The 18,083-nt window shown below is 37.3% G+C and overlaps 1 protein-coding gene across 2 annotated transcripts in view; it reads right to left on the bottom strand.

Moving 5' to 3' along the window:
• Positions 1-371: 371 nt before the first annotated feature.
• mosmoa (modulator of smoothened a) overlaps positions 372-18,083 on the bottom strand; it is a 46,591-nt gene continuing 28,879 nt past the window's right edge. The window contains exons 3-4 of one of the 2 annotated variants that reach the window (XM_055184172.2): positions 1,824-1,879; positions 372-1,735 (exon numbers count right to left, since the gene is read on the bottom strand). In XM_055184172.2, coding sequence (XP_055040147.1) covers positions 1,655-1,735; positions 1,824-1,879 — 137 coding nt within the window. In that variant the 3' untranslated portion in view covers positions 372-1,654. Of the gene's footprint in view, positions 1,880-18,083 lie in introns of both variants that reach the window. The other variant, XM_055184166.2, reaches the window with a different exon arrangement.

Here is an 18,083-nt window from a genome sequence, read left to right as displayed (position 1 = left end):
AACTGTAAACTGCTGGGGTCCAACAAAGTCCACTAAAACGAGAAAAATCCCAAAAAAAATAAAAATAAAATTCCCGACAAAAACAAATAAAGACAAACAACCTGGATGACATGGGGGTAAGTAAATTATTGGGATTTTATTTTTATGAAAGTTGAGTAATCCTTTAATTTCATAAGGAATGTAAAGGTGGCTGTAAATATTACCCTTTCAACGGTTTGTTAGGAAACAAAATAAAAACAATGAAAAAACAAACACCTGTGGGGAAATCTAACCTTCATATTATACATCAGTCAAAAACAGCGATTGTGATTTCACTGTAACAGATTTGTGGGAGAAGTTTCAGAAACAGAACAATTGATGTAACACACACACATTCTTGGTCTGATTTTATTCAGTGTCAGATAAATAATTTGTCATGTTCTTAGCATTTTTATGAAATGTCCATGATCAAAGCAGAACATAACTTACAGGGCACATATTTTGTCATGGTGAAAGGGAAAAATAGTTTGAATTGCGAAATAATGAGGTAAGGAGTTCCCATTTTGTACATCTGTAGTGCTTCACCTATTACAACGGCCATACTGCACAGAACAGTGCTCCCTAAAACCAAATTTTTTATTCATACAACAAAAACAGGTGTATGGCACATTAGCAAATCAAACCAAACAAGTAAAGGGCTCTGCAAATCTAGTGTTCAAGATAAGAAAAAAATGACCTGGTATTAAAGGGATAGTTCACCAAAAAATTTAAACTGTGTCAATTTTTTCATCCTCATGTTGTTTTAAATCTGTAAGAAGATATTTTGATAAATTATGGTAAGCACACATCTGACTGTAACCATTGACTTCCATAGTAGGAAAACAAATACGGTGAAATTCAATGGGCACAGTCAACTGTGTGCTTAACATCATTTATCAAAATATTTTCAGAAAAAAAATCATACCGGTTTAGAACAACATGAGGATGAGAAAATGATGACAGAAATGTTATTTTTGGGTGAACTATCCCTTTAAGTCAAAGCGCAAATGTCTGCCTATGACTGACTGGCAGGCACCAATTTCTTTTGGTATGGATGTTAAATTCAGAGGCATCCATTAGTATCTGAGTGTTTAACAGCGAGGCAAAGCTTTGCAGGGTCCTGACCGGCAGTCCTGGTGTTTGCCTTATGTAGTGTTGTTTTTAATACTGTTCCCTTTTTCCTTTCCCTCTTCTGTAACAGTGTATTGACCAGGCCAGCACCTGGACACACAGAGGATGTCAGGGGTGCAACTGTGACCACTATTGTACGGCCGGCCCCATCATGTCTCCAACTGCTTTCTTCTTCGCTTTATACACATACGTGTATAAAACGGCAAAACTTGAATGAATAAAACATACTGAAACAATAATCCTTGCACAACAACAAAATAAGAAAACTCTTGTGGAAGCAACCGCTGTGGCTGTTTTGTTTTTGGATGGCTCCTTGTACTTCAACACTTTAATCCTTTGGGTTGAAAAAATGACATGCAACAAAAGACAGGGTTTAAATAAGCACAGGTTGGGCAGGGCGGGGGGAGCATGTAGCCATATGCCCAGTGCATTGATTCTTTTTGTTGTTTTATAATACTATCCCCTGCTGACGCTCCTCTTCTACGAGTGCAGTTTTCCTCCATTTTCACTTTGAACGCTCCAGCTGTCCCTGTTCCCACATTCCATCAGCCAGGAAGGCAGACTTTCCCTGCAAACAGTAGTCCAACTATTGTGAAGAAAATGGAGAGCACAAACAGTACATAAGAGGAGCCCACCACTGTGTTGTTGGGTAACTTGTACGGTTGTCCCCCTACTTCATTGATGTAGAATCCTATTGGGAAGATGAGGGCTGCCATACAAAACAAGATCACTGTAAAGAGAAGAAAAAAAACACGCATTATTGACTAGATAATAATGCTTATTTACACACAAGAAAACGAGCAGCAAAAAGCTTTATTTACGTTTAGCATTTCAATTTGCCAAATCTTTGCCAAGATACAATCATACTTCCTGTTTGGCATTCTCATGTTAATAAAGTCTTATCTTGAGAATGGTTTTAATTATCAAAAAGCTATTTGTAAAAAAAAACATTCTAGTCAGGTGTCCTAAACAGGTGCAATGCTACCAGTTTAGAAACAAAAAACAATATTTCTCCTAGGGGTGACCCAAAATAGTCGAAGATTCGACTAAATCGATAGGAGAAGCCTGATTCGACTACCAATCTCACAGTCGAATCGTCGCAGATGCGTTATGAAATGAGGATCCTTTAATTTTGGCCGTATATGGGTGCACACATTATCTGATTTTACAAATAACAGCTTTCTCCCAATATATTAATACACAGCATATTATTACAATGCTGCAAATAATATGTGAAGTAGCAGCTTTCAATAAATATTTTTAAAATGCGTTAATAAATCCAACAACCCCTGTGACCCGGCTACACGTCCATAAGTGGTCAAAAAACCATTAGCTCTTTGTTTCTACATTTAAAAGACAAAGATGGCAATTCTGGCTATACTTTCGTTCTTTTAATAATTTCTTTATTTTATTTTATTTATAAATCACTCGGGGTTATCTGATTTATCTATTTGGCTTGTGCTTTGTTTCCGTGCACTTCAGGCATTTTGCACATTTGTTCTGCACTTTGTTACTTCTGACCTTATTTTATAAAAAAAAGTATTTAATATAAACGTAAATTCTGATCTAATTTAAGTCTGTACATTTTGGATTGCTTTTCGTTGTATCGATATTGCGCTATACGTGCTGGCCATGCTTGCGCATGCAATTTAGCCGAACGCGCTATGCTCTGCGTCCAACCCTATATCACGCAAATACGTGACTATTTCACGTATGGACCAATGTGAAAATGTCACGTTTTGCCGCGTTTGAATGTGAGCATGTCACGCTTTTCTGTTTGTGTCACTGTCACGTATTGGTTACTCAACTTTTTTATCCTATTTTCAAACCATTGCCGCTTCGGTTTAGGGTTAGATTTGGTGCTGCGTTATATGTCACTTTAAGTATTTGTCACTTTAAGTATTGGTTTATAAAAAAAGATACAAGACTTATTCTTTTATATTTTCTAAACTTTAACCAATTATCGCCTGATGTTGGGGTTAAAGTTTGTTTATGTAAATCTAACCCTAAACCGAAGCGACAATGGTAAGAAATTAGGACAAAAAAGTTCAGTAACCAATACGTGACAGTGACACAAACAGAAAAGCGTGACATGCTCACGTTCAAACGCGGCAAAACGTGACATTTTCACGTTGGTCCATACGTGAAATAGTCACGTAATTTCGTGATATTGGGTTGCTGCGTCTCATATTTAGGAGTTCATCAAACTAAACATAAAAAACAGATGTTTTTCGACGTGTATAAGTTTTTAAAGTGTATTTAAAACATAGTGGTTATCTTGTCAAAAGTTAAACTCCAAAACAGGTAAGCCATTTCTTTAAATTTCGGTGATGAAACGGAAAATATCTGCACTGAACCTATATTTATGCCTGACACGACTGTCTTTCTTGTGATTTAATATTATGGTCGGTGTTCACTTTCAAATGATAGCAAAGAGATTCCTGAAATAAATAACATCAAGTGAATACAGAGATGATCAAAGTCAAAGCAAGCAATTATTTCTGTGCTAAATAATAACGCGTAGTATCTATAAAATCATTAATTTCAGTGTTTTTCTTGTTATAAATTAACGTTTAATGAATTATATATAAAGCTTAGTTTTTATCATTTGCAGTAACAATCACAATTTTTTTGTCATTTCTCATTTGTCGTTTTTTTTTTTGGTCATGACTTTGACGCGCTAAATCTCCAAATTAAATAAAAACACTGAATTGTAGCCGGGGTTTCCAAGGCAGGATCACCTTTGTTATATTTTTAGGTTTAGTTATCAAAAAGTTTTTTTGTTTTGTTCTGTAGATCGTGACTTTAAAATGTTATGAATAATTAAACAAATGTTGCCTTACATTTTACCTTAAAAATATATAATGCATCATCAGTTTTGTCTTCGTTCATCAATTGAAAGACAGTTTTGGTCACTTTATCAGAAAGTTGTTTATGCGAGCAGCAAAAAGCTTTATTTACGTTTAGCATTTCAATTTGCCAAATCTTTGCCAAGATACAATCATACTTCCTGTTTGGCATTCTCATGTTTATAAAGTCATATCTTGAGAATGGTTTTAATTATCAAAAAGCTATTTGTAAAAAAAAAACATTCTAGTCAGGTGTCCTAAACAGGTGCAATGCTACCAGTTTCGAAACAAAAAGCAATATTTCTCCTAGGGGTGACCCCAAATAGTCGAAGATTCGACTAAATCGATAGGAGAAGCCTGATTCGACTACCAATCTCACAGTCGAATCGTCGCAGATGCGTTATGAAATGAGGATCCTTTAATTTTGGCCGTATATGGGTGCACACATTATCTGATTTTACAAATAACAGCTTTCTCCCAATATATTAATACACAGCATATTATTATAATGCTGCAAATAATATGTGAAGTAGCAGCTTTCAATAAATATTTTTAAAATGCGTTAATAAATCCAACAACCCCTGTGACCCGGCTACACGTCCATAAGTGGTCAAAAAACCATTAGCTCTTTGTTTCTACATTTAAAAGACAAAGATGGCAATTCTGGCTATACTTTCGTTCTTTTAATAATTTCTTTATTTTATTTTATTTATAAATCACTCGGGGTTATCTGATTTATCTATTTGGCTTGTGCTTTGTTTCCGTGCACTTCAGGCATTTTGCACATTTGTTCTGCACTTTGTTACTTCTGACCTTATTTTATTAAAAAAAGTATTTAATATAAACGTAAATTCTGATCTAATTTAAGTCTGTAAATTTTGGATTGCTTTTCGTTGTATCGATATTGCGCTATACGTGCTGGCCATGCTTGCGTATGCAATTTAGCCGAACGCTCTGCGTCCAACCCTATATCACGCAAATACGTGACTATTTCACGTATGGACCAACGTGAGCATGTCACGTTTTGCCGCGTTTGTGTCACTGTCAGGTATTGGTTACTCAACTTTTTTGTCCTATTTTCAAACCATTGTCGCTTCGGTTTAGGGTTAGATTTGGTGCTTGCGTTATATGTCACTTTAAGTATTTGTCACTTTAAGTATTGGTTTATAAAAAAAGATTTATTCTTTTATATTTTCTAAACTTTAACCAATTGTCGCCTGACGTTGGGGATAGAGTTTGTTTTGGTAAGGATGTCCTTTTATGTAAATCTAACCCTAAACCGAAGCGACAATGGTAAGAAATTAGGACAAAAAAGTTGAGTAACCAATACGTGACAGTGACACAAACAGAAAAGTGTGACATGCTCACGTTCAAACGCGGCAAAACGTGACATTTTCACGTTGGTCCATACGTGAAATAGTCACGTAATTTCGTGATATTGGGTTGCTGCGTCTCATATTTAGGAGTTCATCAAACTAAACATAAAAAAACGGATGTTTTTCGACGGGTATACGTTTTTAAAGTCTATTTAAAACATAGTGGTTATCTTGTCAAAAGTTAAACTCCAAAACAGGTAAGCCATTTCTTTAAATTTCGGTGATGAAACGGAAAATATCTGCACTGAACCTATATTTATGCCTGACACGACTGTCTTTCTTGTGATTTATTATTATGGTCGGTGTTCACTTTCAAATGATAGCAAAGAGATTGCTGAAATAAATAACATCAAGTGAATACAGAGATGATCAAAGTCAAAGCAAGCAATTATTTCTGTGCTAAATAATAACGCGTAGTATCTATTAATTTCAGTGTTTTTCTTGTTATAAATTTACGTTTAATGAATTATATATAAAGCTTAGTTTTTATCATTTGCAGTAACAATCACAATTTTTTTGTCATTTCTCATTTGTTGTTTTTTTTTGGTCATGACTTTGACGTGCTAAATCTGCAAATTAAATAAAAAAACACTGAATTGTAGCCGGGGTTTCCAAGGCAGGATCACCTTTGTTAAATTTTTAGGTTTAGTTATCAAAAAGTTTTTTTGTTTTGTTCTGTAGATCGTGACTTTAAAATGTTATGAATAATTAAACAAATGTTGCCTTACATTTTACCTTAAAAATATATAATGCATCATCAGTTTTGTCTTCGTTCATCACTTGAAAGACAGTTTTGGTCCCTTTATCAGAAAGTTGTTTGTGTGTGTTGCTTGTGAAAGAAAATAAAAGTTACCCATTTCTACCTGGTCTGACCCCCTCCCAACCCATGCACACACACACAGATGATTCGACTATCGGTCGACTATGGAAAGATTCGACAATTCTGATTCGAATATGTAAATACTAAGTCGAGGCAGGGCTCCAAACAAAAAAATGAATAAAGGAGCCATTGGCTCCTATACGGGAAAAAAGCAGGCGCCAAATAATTTTTTAAGAGCCACATAACAATGCACTTACTTTTAACAGGCATGAAAATGGTCAGGGGTGAAAAGGGTGAGAAGTGTGCTCGAGGGGCTACGTGGCCTCTGATGGGGCCTGGAGGTGGGGGGACTCCCCCAGAATAAATATTACGGGCTCATTAGGGGTAACTTAACTTGTTTATTCTTCAGGCATGTGATTGGCCAAGGACAAAAAAGGAGGAAGGAACCCAACATCCCCCCACACCCCTGCACGGGCGCAGAAACAAAATGCACAACATAACAAACGCAAAAAATACATTATGACCATTATTTCAATTATTTAATTCTGACGGACAATTTAGATTGTACATTTAAAATGTAAACATTTGACTAGTAGGTTATCCAAAACCATAATTAAATGGGTTGATAAATGTGGAAAGCTGTAACATGTAGCATTACCTTACCATTTGACATCTGCAATAATTTTATTTTGCCATAATCTGACCATCAGTCTCAAGGCCATACAATTTTAAGTTGGCCTTGGAATAGGGTGGACCTGAATGCCTACAGTACATGTATTTTAAAATTACTTAATTTTACAATATAGTACTGGTTAAATGAATTGCTTAATGGTTTTTGAGTCATGGGTTGAATAATTTTCAGATCAGCAAAAAAGTGATGTGGGAAAATAAAATAAGAACAAATCAAGAAATTACAAGCATATAAAATAGAAAAGAACAAATTTACAAATAAAGTAAGATCTAAGATTGATTAGGTAGAGAAACAGTATCAAAATAATATAGCACTGTTTTCATTCTATAAATTAAACATAATTGATCTTTTTGAAGTTATAAAAGTGATTTTCCTTTTGTCTTCTGTAGTCTGATTTACATAACGACTCAAACATGAGCTTTTCTTATAATATGAACTGTCCCTTTAAGAACGGAGAAGTGCTGGTCTATATACTGACACATCTGATCAACTGCTCACTTATAAATGTCTGTTTTTTTAGTATACTTGCAGAGACTGTGGCATTACAAGATCATTTGTGCGTATATCTCCTGTCAAGCCCAAAGGAATTATGTGTTTGCGTGATTTTAAAAACGCGTGTTGGGCTTGAGTGTGTGCACGTATGCGCACAGAAAACCGCCCCTTTTAGCATCTTTGTCGTTCAAATAGTCTAAAATCCAGGACGTTTTGAAATGTCTTTCGGCACGGTGTTCCTTGACTGATGCGGAAAGATGAATACCTGTGTCTCTGGCGTTCTCTACCGCGCTCGTTCTGGCACAGCTGCTGGAGCCTGCTTTTTGTTAGCAGGAGTGTCATCCGCTTTTACCCGTTCATATTTTGGCGCTTTCACTCAGTGAAGTTCACACAACGGCTGTGTCCCAATTCAAAGGCTGCGACCTTCTAAGGACGTATTTTAAGACCGATTGCGTCACAGCAGCGCGACTTGAGGCTGGTAAGGCCGTCCCAATTCAAAGAATGCTTAGAATGAAGCCTTAAAATGCGTCCTCATTTCTCAGCGCTTTTAAGGATAGAACGAATGGACCCTTAACAGCCGAGGATATCCCAAGAGTCATTGCGCGTCTGCAACGGCTGCATATAATGGCTGGAATCATCTAAAATAAACAATTAAAAAAAAAGGACTTATTTTAAGACCGATTGCGTCACAGCAGCGCGACTTTGAGGCTGGTAAGGACGTCCCAATTCAAAGGATAATTAGAATGAAGCACACCGTGTGTCTCAACCAGCTCCCTTGTTCAGTAGTCAGGGCACTGATCAGGGAGTCGGCCATTTTAAGGGCTGTCTCAATCGCAAAATCCGTCCAGTGCACTGGAACGTTAGTTTCCTAAAAATTCCCACAATGCAACGCAAAAACCAGTGAGCATCGATGGTCCCTATGTTCCCTAAACGGAAATCACGTGACCTTTTCTGAAGCTCGCCAACCGAACATCACGTGATCCAACTCAATAAACTTTATGAAATGTTACAGAACTTTTATAAAGACAAACGTTTGTTTTAGTTGTAAATATAAACACAAATTGCTACACAGTAAGGAACCACAATCTACTCAATATTTAAAGTAATAATATTTATTTAAAATTGTAAATATATTTATTACATTTAAAATGTAATTATATGCCTCCAATTTTATGCACAGATATGTAAGAGAATAGTGAGAGCATTTTTCACAATGTACTGTTTTTAAAATTAAGTCAGAGAGATGTTGGTTTTGCCGGTTGTTGATGAGTAACAGCTGTGAGTGATTACAACGCGCTTAAGCAGCCACGTGACAGAAAAATAAGTGAACATTGTCCCAATGTGAAGTGAGCTAGGGTCCTTACCAGTGCCCGAACCTGTGTACACAATATACTGATTCACGACCTCGGGAGCTAGGGAACAAATTGAGACACACGGTCAATATACGTAGACACCTCGTAGACTGAGCTGCCTATTGGAGCTGACGTATCGGGCGGCCGCCATCTTGGATGGGTCTCCAGTGCGCCTTGCATTCATTTCTAATGAGGAATAATCATAACTCCTCTAATTTTTACCGGATTTTCACACGGTTTGAGTTGTTATAAGCGGCAGAGATTTAGTTATGATACAGGACGCTGTCACAAATTGAAAAATACTGCTTTCATGCTAAAATACTTTGTATTATGCTCTTTAAGGCATATTGACAGAGGCAGACACTACTTAAGTAGGCTATTTTACTTTATACATAAAAGTAAATTTTCAAGTATCTTTATTTTATCAGTGTTTTTCTTTGGAAAACTTATATTCCAAACCATATTATCATAATTTTTACTCCACTACATTTAATAATTTCAAGTTTTTGGTTTATATTTAAGTACATTAAACATCTACTTTTTTTACTTTTACTTAAAAAGTACTTTAGAACACAATTTTTATGTAATTTTTACGTAATTAGGTATTTTATGTAATTGGGTATTAAATTAATTTTAATATGAATGAATTGAGAATGAATTGACAATTGGCTGTGAGAATTTTCATTCCAAATAGCGGCCGCGCTACTGAAGCGCCATCTAGTGGCTGTTGCTAAAAACGAATCAGAGTTTCCCCTCTTGTTCTTCTATACTCTTTGCAGAGCTTTGACGACTTCGTCACAACAAAACCCTCCCGTTTTATAGCAACTTCCCATTGCCTCCTCATTCCTGTATCACTGGGAAACCTTCAAATGTGAAGAAAAAACAGCGAGAGATCATGAGAGAGAGTACCAGTTCCTGATGAACATTGACATAATATTATAAATAATAACGTAAAATAACCAAAATGATTGTTCAATCTTACTTGTGAAATGTAATCCCATGTGATCTGGAATCAATATTGCGCCAGTTATTGCAACCGTAAGCTACACAAAATACGGCCATAGTATGGCTTTCTTTCCGTTAACTCCCATTGACTCTGGTGCTATTGTACAGTGAGGAGACCCATCCAATATGGCGCCGACGCTTGATGCGTTCCAGCACGTCATGAGGTGTCTACGTATATAATGTCTATGGAATGAAGCCTCAAAATGCGTCCTCATTTCTCCGCGATGTTAAGGATAGAACGAATGGATCCTTAACAGCCGAGGATATCCCAAGATTCAATGCGCGCCTGCAACGGCTGCATATAATGGCTGGATATTCTAAAATAAACAATTAAAACCTTCATTAAATAAAAGTGTGTGTGTATTTATCAAAAAAAGTTTGTCACTGTTTTAGTATTATAAGTTATGTTTTGTGTTAATATTATTATTTTTATGATGCATATATTTCTAAGGTTGATTAATTTAATATACTGCTGAATAGTTTAATCTACATCAACGTGTCATATTTTCTAAACTAAATTACTATTTTTCTGATTTCATATTCATTTTAATAAGTCAGAAACGTTTCCGCTATGTCCTGCTGACAGGCGCGTGCAGAAGGTGACGCCAAATTATGGGTCGCCCGAAGGTTAGACTTCTGAGGCTGCCACCTTGAAAGACCGAGTGCTCATCTTTAAGGTCCCATGCTTATAAGGTCGCAGCACTTGAATTGGGACACAGCTGCTGTGTCCTGCTGACAGGCGCGATGGGCGCATGCAGCAGATGACGCCAATTATGGGTCCGCCAAAGGTTAGACCGTCTCATTTCAAGCTGTTTCTCAATACCAAGTACGCCAAACTCGGACTTGTGTCCTTCGTAGTTCGAACTTGCAAGTTCAGACTCGGAAGAACGAACTCCTGACGCGAAATGCATTCTGGAAAACTTTGCTGTCATAAGTCCACACAAGTCTCCTCTGATGCATCCTCGATAAAATGGGCGGATCAAGAACACATCCGAGGATTTTATGTGAACTTGGGCTTGAGGCGAACTTTGAATTGGAACAGTACTTGGGCCGCGACTGATGACGTTTCACAAGTCCACAAGAACGCAAGTACAGACAAGAATGCATATTGAGAAACGGCTTCAGTTCTCACCCACTTCTGAGGCTTCCACCTTGAAAGACCGAGTGCTCACCTTTTAAGGTCGAATGCTCATAAGGTTGCAGCCCTTGAATTGGGACACAGCTAACGCATCTCATTTCATGACGTTAATAAAACAAATGAAGCGATAGGCTACTGGTTATAAAACATGCACGCATGATGCAAATTTTACAATCAAAGGAAGTAAATTTGTATTGTCGCCAATGGCGACCTTGACAGGAATTTCACTCGCAAATAAATATATTTGGTCGCAAATGCGACCATTTTAGTCGCAGTTTGGAGCCCTGCGAGGACACCCCTAATTTCTCCCTACAATGAATACAAACCTGCTGCACAATGACACAACCACAGGCAATCAGAAAATAAAAAAATCTTGATTTAATCCAAGTATAAGAATTCTTCACATTTTGTATTACCTTGAATGCATGTCTGCTTATGACCAAACAAGATTTTTATTTTTGTTTGTATATGATATAGTTCATAATAATAATTATAAATAACTTTCCTAAATTTTCAAATAATTCTCATAAATTCCCTTTACATTTCCAATTTGGAATATTTCCAAAATCCCCCAGATTAAGTTCCCAATTCCCATGGAAAGTTTCTGGAAATTTGCTGGAAACTTTCCACCCCTTTGCAACCCTAATCACATCACGATCTGTTAATTGAAACTGGATGCATCGACATGGCCCGAAAACACCATGCAAAATGTTATTGCCTAATATATACACAAAACTATTGTAAAAATGTATAATTGCAGACCAATAGACGCTGTGGCAACTGCAAACTCTTTAAATGACAATTCTGAATGATCCAACCTTTGAACCTCTGACCCATCACATTTTAAAACAGATCTCCCTCTTGACCAGAGAGCTAAACACACATTATGCATTTACGTTAGCACAAAGGCTTTTAGTGAGATAAAAACAGACACTGCTAATAGATGCCTGAGTGCAGTCTCAACTCAATCTTGGTAGCCATTAGCAGGATAATAGCATCTTTCAGCAGAATCCTGCACTGCAATTAAACACAGCAGCTTTGGGAGATGTGCAGAAATATCATGCCAGAGTCTCTGCTCTCTCCTCTTGCAAAAGGTATTTTTTACAATGAAGAAATGGCCCAAGCATAATATAGTAGTAGACCTGACATTTTTTATTCAAATACACCTAATAATTATTACAACATCTTTTTTTAAGATGGACTGAAGTCAGTAACCCACAGTTTGTTGTCTCTGATTAAGGATACATCTCTAATTTTACTGTCATTTCTGCTTTATGTGACCCCGATCTACAAAACCTTAACTCTTTTCCCGCCATTGACAAGTTATCTCGTCAATCAGCAATATTCGCTATTATCCACCAGGTGGCAACTTATAAAACCCGGAAGCATTGCCCTAGGGCAAACAGCTGTGTCAGCTGTCAGATCCAGACTCAAATCCCAAGGAGATCACTTATTTGCCATTGCCGGTCCGAAACTGTGGTACAGCCTCCCCCCGATATCTGGGCTGCACCCTCTATCTCGGTTTTTAAAACTAAACTGAGCGACAAAAATTTCTAAATAAAGATTGATTGATCCAAGCACCTGCTTTTCAATAGAGCGGCATATACAGTCTTGTTCAAAATAATAGCAGTACAATGTGACTAACCAGAATAATCAAGGTTTTTTGTATATTTTTTATTGCTATGTGGCAAACAAGTTACCAGTAGGTTCAGTAGATTCTCAGAAAACAAACAAGACCCAGCATTCATGATATGCACGCTCTTAAGGCTGTGCAATTGGGCAATTAGTTGAAAGGGGTGTGTTCAAAAAAATAGCAGTGTGGCATTCAATCACTGAGGTCATCAATTTTGTGAAGAAACAGGTGTGAATCAGGTGGCCCCTATTTAAGGATGAAGCCAACACTTGTTGAACATGCATTTGAAAGCTGAGAAAATTGGTCGTTCAAGACATTGTTCAGAAGAACAGCGTACTTTGATTAAAAAGTTGATTGGAGAGGGGAAAACCTATAAAGAAGTGCAAAAAATGATAGGCTGTTCAGCTAAAATGATCTCCAATGCCTTAAAATTGAGAGCAAAACCAGAGAGACGTGGAAGAAAACGGAAGACAACCATCAAAATGGATAGAAGAATAACCAGAATGGCAAAGGCTCAGCCAATGATCACCTCCAAGATGATCAAAGACAGTCTGGAGTTACCTGTAAGTACTGTGACAGTTAGAAGACGTCTGTGTGAAGCTAATCTATTTTCAAGAATCCCCCGCAAAGTCCCTCTGTTAAAAAAAAGGCATGTGCAGAAGAGGTTAAAATTTGCAAAAGAACACATCTAGTGGCCTAAAGATAAATTGAGGAACATTTTGTGGAATGATGATTGTATAATTTTTGTTTTTTGGTCCAAGGGCCACATGCAGTTTGTGAGACGACCCACAAACTCTGAATTAAAGACACAGTACACAGTGAAGACAGTGAAGCATGGAGGTGCAAGCATCATGATATGGGCATGTTTCTCCTACTATGGTGTTGGGCCTATTTATCGCATACCAGGGATCGTGGATCAGTTTGCATATGTTAAAATACTTGAAGAGGTCATGTTGCCCTATGCTGAAGAGGACATGCCCTTGAAATGATTGTTTCAACAAGACAATGACCCAAAACACACTAGTAAACGGGCAAAGTCTTGGTTCCAAACCAACAAAATTAATGTTATGGAGTGGCCAGCCCAATCTCCAGACCTTAATCCAATTGAGAACTTGTGGGGTGATATCAAAAATGCTGTAAAACCAAGAAATGTGAATGAATTGTGGAATGTTGTTAAAGAATCATGGAGTGGAATAACAGCTGAGAGGTGCCACAAGTTGATTGACTCCATGCCACAAAGATGTCAAGCAGTTTTAAAAAACTGTGGTCATACAACTAAATATTAGTTTAGTGATTCACAGGATTGCTAAATCCCAGAAAAAAAAATGTTTGTACAAAATAGTTTTGAGTTTGTACAGTCAAAGGTAGACACTGCTATTTTTTTGAACACACCCCTTTCAACTAATTGCCCAATTGCACAGCCTTAAGAGCGTGCAGATCATGAATGCTGGGTCTTATTTGTTTTCTGAGAATCTACTGAACCTACTGGTAACTTGTTTGCCACGTAGCAATAAAAAATATACTAAAAACCTTGATTATTCTGGTTAGTCACATTGTACTGCTATTATTTTGAACAAGACTGTACTACACAGAGCCGTAGTTCACTAACAAGCTAGGCAATATCACACTAATAATCACTGACAAATCGCTTGCGAAAATGTATGTGATATTGTGACTTATCTTAGTTCTCCCTAAACCAAACTTTGGGAAGTTTTGTGAAGCTTCTGTCACAGGAGGGACGTTGTATCTTCAAGACCTAAACTAACTCTTTCTTTTCTCTCAAACATGTATTGTTTAGAAATAGTAAAAACTTGTATCTTGTAACAAGCACCTTTTGTCCTATTGCCTCCCTATGACACATCACTTTTATTATTTCCTAATCTTTGTAAGTCGCTTTGGACAAAAGCATTTGCTAAATGTCTAAATGTAAATGATATTGCCATGTCAGTGAACTACAGCTCTGTGTAGTAAACGCCGCTCCATCCGAAAGCAGGTGATGGCGCTTTACGACTAATCACGGAGCCATATATAGGCTGTGCTGCGTCCAAAACCCAAGGCGGCTGACTTGTTGCCTTGCTGCCTCACGAGGCAATGACTTCGGTGGCAGGAAAGCAGCTCCAGGAAATGCATTCGGACAGACTTCATGGGCAGTGTAATGTAATTCTGTTTGAAAGTGAAAATATAACCTTATTTACACAAACTTTGTGCTCTGTCAGCTTTTTTGGCTGCCATTTATTTTTACTACAACTGTGCAGCAAGGTTTCAATTTCACAGTTTCTATTAGAATTGTGCGATTAATTTTCACACAATGCAGATTTTTTGGAAGTGTTGTTTTGGGGTTCTTGGTTATATACGGTATGCACGTGACGTCACCTTTGGCGAAAGTGACTGTGGTTACGCCCACTGAGCGGCAAAAGTCTGAGCGACAGCATTAGCATAGTGTGAAAAACGCATCTAAAATGGAAAAAGTAGTTGTGTGATCGATTGTGCTAACAGATTCAACAAAAATGTGGAGCTGTCTTTTTTTAGACTGCAAAAAACACTCAAAGGCGAAGTAAATCAGCAGCCATATGTCAGATATGTAAAATTTTGGGATAAAATCCTATAAAAAATACAACAATGAATACTCTTATTCCGTGTAATTGCAAAGTTTACAATTTGAAGAAAAAAGCTTGCACCTGTGCTATTATTGTACTTTAGCTTCCATTTTTCTTCCAAGTGTTTTATTATTGTCCGTCCTCAAATGTAACTCCTGATAGTTTATGTTATCAGCCAGCAGTTGTGTTCTAGTTAAGGAGCTGTTGCTCTTTTAAGTGACGCAAGTACCACCCCCACACAGCGACAGAGAAAGACAAGCGAGTCTGCAAGGTTTAGAGAACCTGGACAATCGGGACCATTTCTTTCCTGTTACCATGGCAACCATGCCACTACATATGCAATTTTTAGCAAAACTACTTTGCCATTCAACACCATCTCTCTGCATGTACTGCCAATGCCACCAATTAAACAACAAATAAGGAAACAATTGTATAAACTTTACATTCATACACTATGTTTGCATTAAGATTTTATGCATTAAGATTTTATGATTTATATAATAAGGTTTTATGTAATCTTTTATTATCAACACTTTCATTTTCAGTGGTAAAATGCTCATGCAAACATACAGAGAAAGGGACATTAATGCTCAATTCAGATTTTTTTGCTCAGATTTTTTGGCTGTTTACATTATGTGGCTAATATTAGATTCCAGGGTGAACTTGTCATGGTCCTGAACTGCAGCACATACGTCCCTGAAAGAACAATAATACGTTGCATGCAGTCATATGGAAATGAACATGCAGACTACTGAGCAGATGTGGCAGAACGGCCAGTCGACACGAGTTATCTCAGTTCTACAATAAGATACGAGAGCATACAAGACGAGGCAATCTGCTCCTCTGCAAGACGCTGCATGAAGTCGAACACACCTACTGTTTACACATTAGGGGCATTCGTATGCTTCTGGGGCATATTTCCGCAATTGTGACGCATATCAATCTAGAATGACATAAGTCACATGAATTTCGATATGACTATTCAGATTGAGGTCGCATTAAAACCTGTATACTAGGGATGCACCGAAATGAAAATTCTTGGCCGAAACCGAAAACCGAAAAAGAGGAAACCAAGGCCGAAAACCGAAAGCCGAAACACCGAAAGAAATTATGCCAATTATTAGTACTACCATTGCACTTATGGTATTTTTGCGTGTAATAGAAATGGAGTCAACACACACAATTTGAGAAGAAAATTAAGCCAAACAGCATATGGCATAAACAAACCCAACTTCAGTTATTTAGGCCAGTGGTTTTCAAACTGGGGGCCGCGAGATGGTGCCAGGGGGGCCCCAGTTTTATGACATTTTATGAAATACATTAATTTATCATGAATTCTGTGTAATTAAATCAACAAAAAAAAAATAAGGCTACTAACCAAAAGCACAACTTTTTTGTATAATTTAATTTTTTTTTTAATTAAAATTTTGAGTTTTAGAACAGTTTTTTTGTCACAAATTTTCTTTGGGGGGCCGCGAAGGAATGTACCTTACACAAGGGGGGCCGCACGCTGAAAAAGTTTGGGAACCACTGATTTAGGCTATCTGCCTCACGTCTGGAAAAACTGATGAGTAGGCTACTAGTGACACATCAGGTTGTTAAAAGTTAAACTGTTTGTTTGATTAATCCTTTGGTGCTTGTTTGCCATGCAGTATACATTTAAAAACTGAGATGTGCTAGCTGTGTTTTTTTTTAACATTAATGTTACATAATGCTGATAAAAATGATGGCATTTTAATGCACGTTAAAACCCTGAATGGATCGAAGGCTCAGTCAAATGTGAATATCTTCGTTATTTAGTCTGACATGTTTTTGTTTAGATAGAAAATCCTATTTAGCCTACCTTCTCCGCTGAAACCCGTTTTTCTCATTAATGCCAGCTGCAGAAAAAACTCTGCTCTGTTGTTATCCAGTGAGAACAACAAACGGATCTAACAAATATATCTGAATTTAATATTATGTTACAAATAACGCAAGCTGGCTTGATACATTATTGCTGAGGGTGCAAAGTTACGAGCTTAATTTAACAACACTTCACAAAACGGAGCTATTGTTTGCTGTTACGGCATTTGCAGTTTTCGAGTTCGTTATAACCATATCCACAGATAAAATTAATGTTCTCCGTTTCGCTTACCATGTGTGTCTCGTGTCGTATTAACGACAAAATAAACAAGGCTATATAAGGAAGCGAACAAATCTCTCATGATGCACACGGCTGCGGCGGCGGAGAAGCACGTTTAACACCCGGCATTAAACTCTAAACACTTAAATAAGGTCTGCAATCTGAATTACCAAAACAATCAGAAATACAAACATATTAATTTTCATGTATATTTTAAGTCTGTAAAAGACCGTAGAGGTGAAGTGAAAAAGGATTAAATGAGCAGTAGCCGTAATGCTGCGGTGGCGGATTAAAAACGTTTGAACATCATTTTTCCCCATTCTAATTATTATTGCAGATCGAATGTTTGACCATTCGTGCACATCCCTAATTTTAAAAGCAATCATGTTAAATGTCTGTTATTCTGGATGTTAATCTGAACGAATGTTTAGTCGGAGCTTGTGAAAACAGTACACAAATGCCCAGAGAAAAGGCATTGCGGAGGTTGCGGAGGTCCTGGTCAGAAATTCGGCGGACGCGGGTTTGAGAGAAATCTAGTCCACACCGCAGATATGTTACTTCAGACAAGCACGTGCAGGTCGCGGTTTCTGTTTGCGTCATCACATTATTTCGGCCGTATTTTTTCGGTGATAAAAGTCTTTCGGCCGAAAACCGAAAATCCACTTTTGGGCCATTTTCGGCCGAAAATTTTCGGTGGCCGAATATTCGGTGCATCCCTACTGTATACGATTTAGAACCACATATGAAGGTGGCTCAAATCAAAATTAAAAAGATAAGATGCCATGCGGTTTGTAATGTTCACACTATCTTGCAAAGCGACAAATCTGTGTCACATATGAGCAAAAAAAAATGATTTTGA

This window comes from Misgurnus anguillicaudatus, chromosome 19, assembly GCF_027580225.2.
Source record: "Misgurnus anguillicaudatus chromosome 19, ASM2758022v2, whole genome shotgun sequence".
In the NCBI taxonomy this organism is placed as follows: domain Eukaryota; kingdom Metazoa; phylum Chordata; class Actinopteri; order Cypriniformes; family Cobitidae; genus Misgurnus; species Misgurnus anguillicaudatus.
Note: the sequence above shows the minus strand (reverse complement) of the source record. Positions and strands in the feature narration are given on the sequence as shown.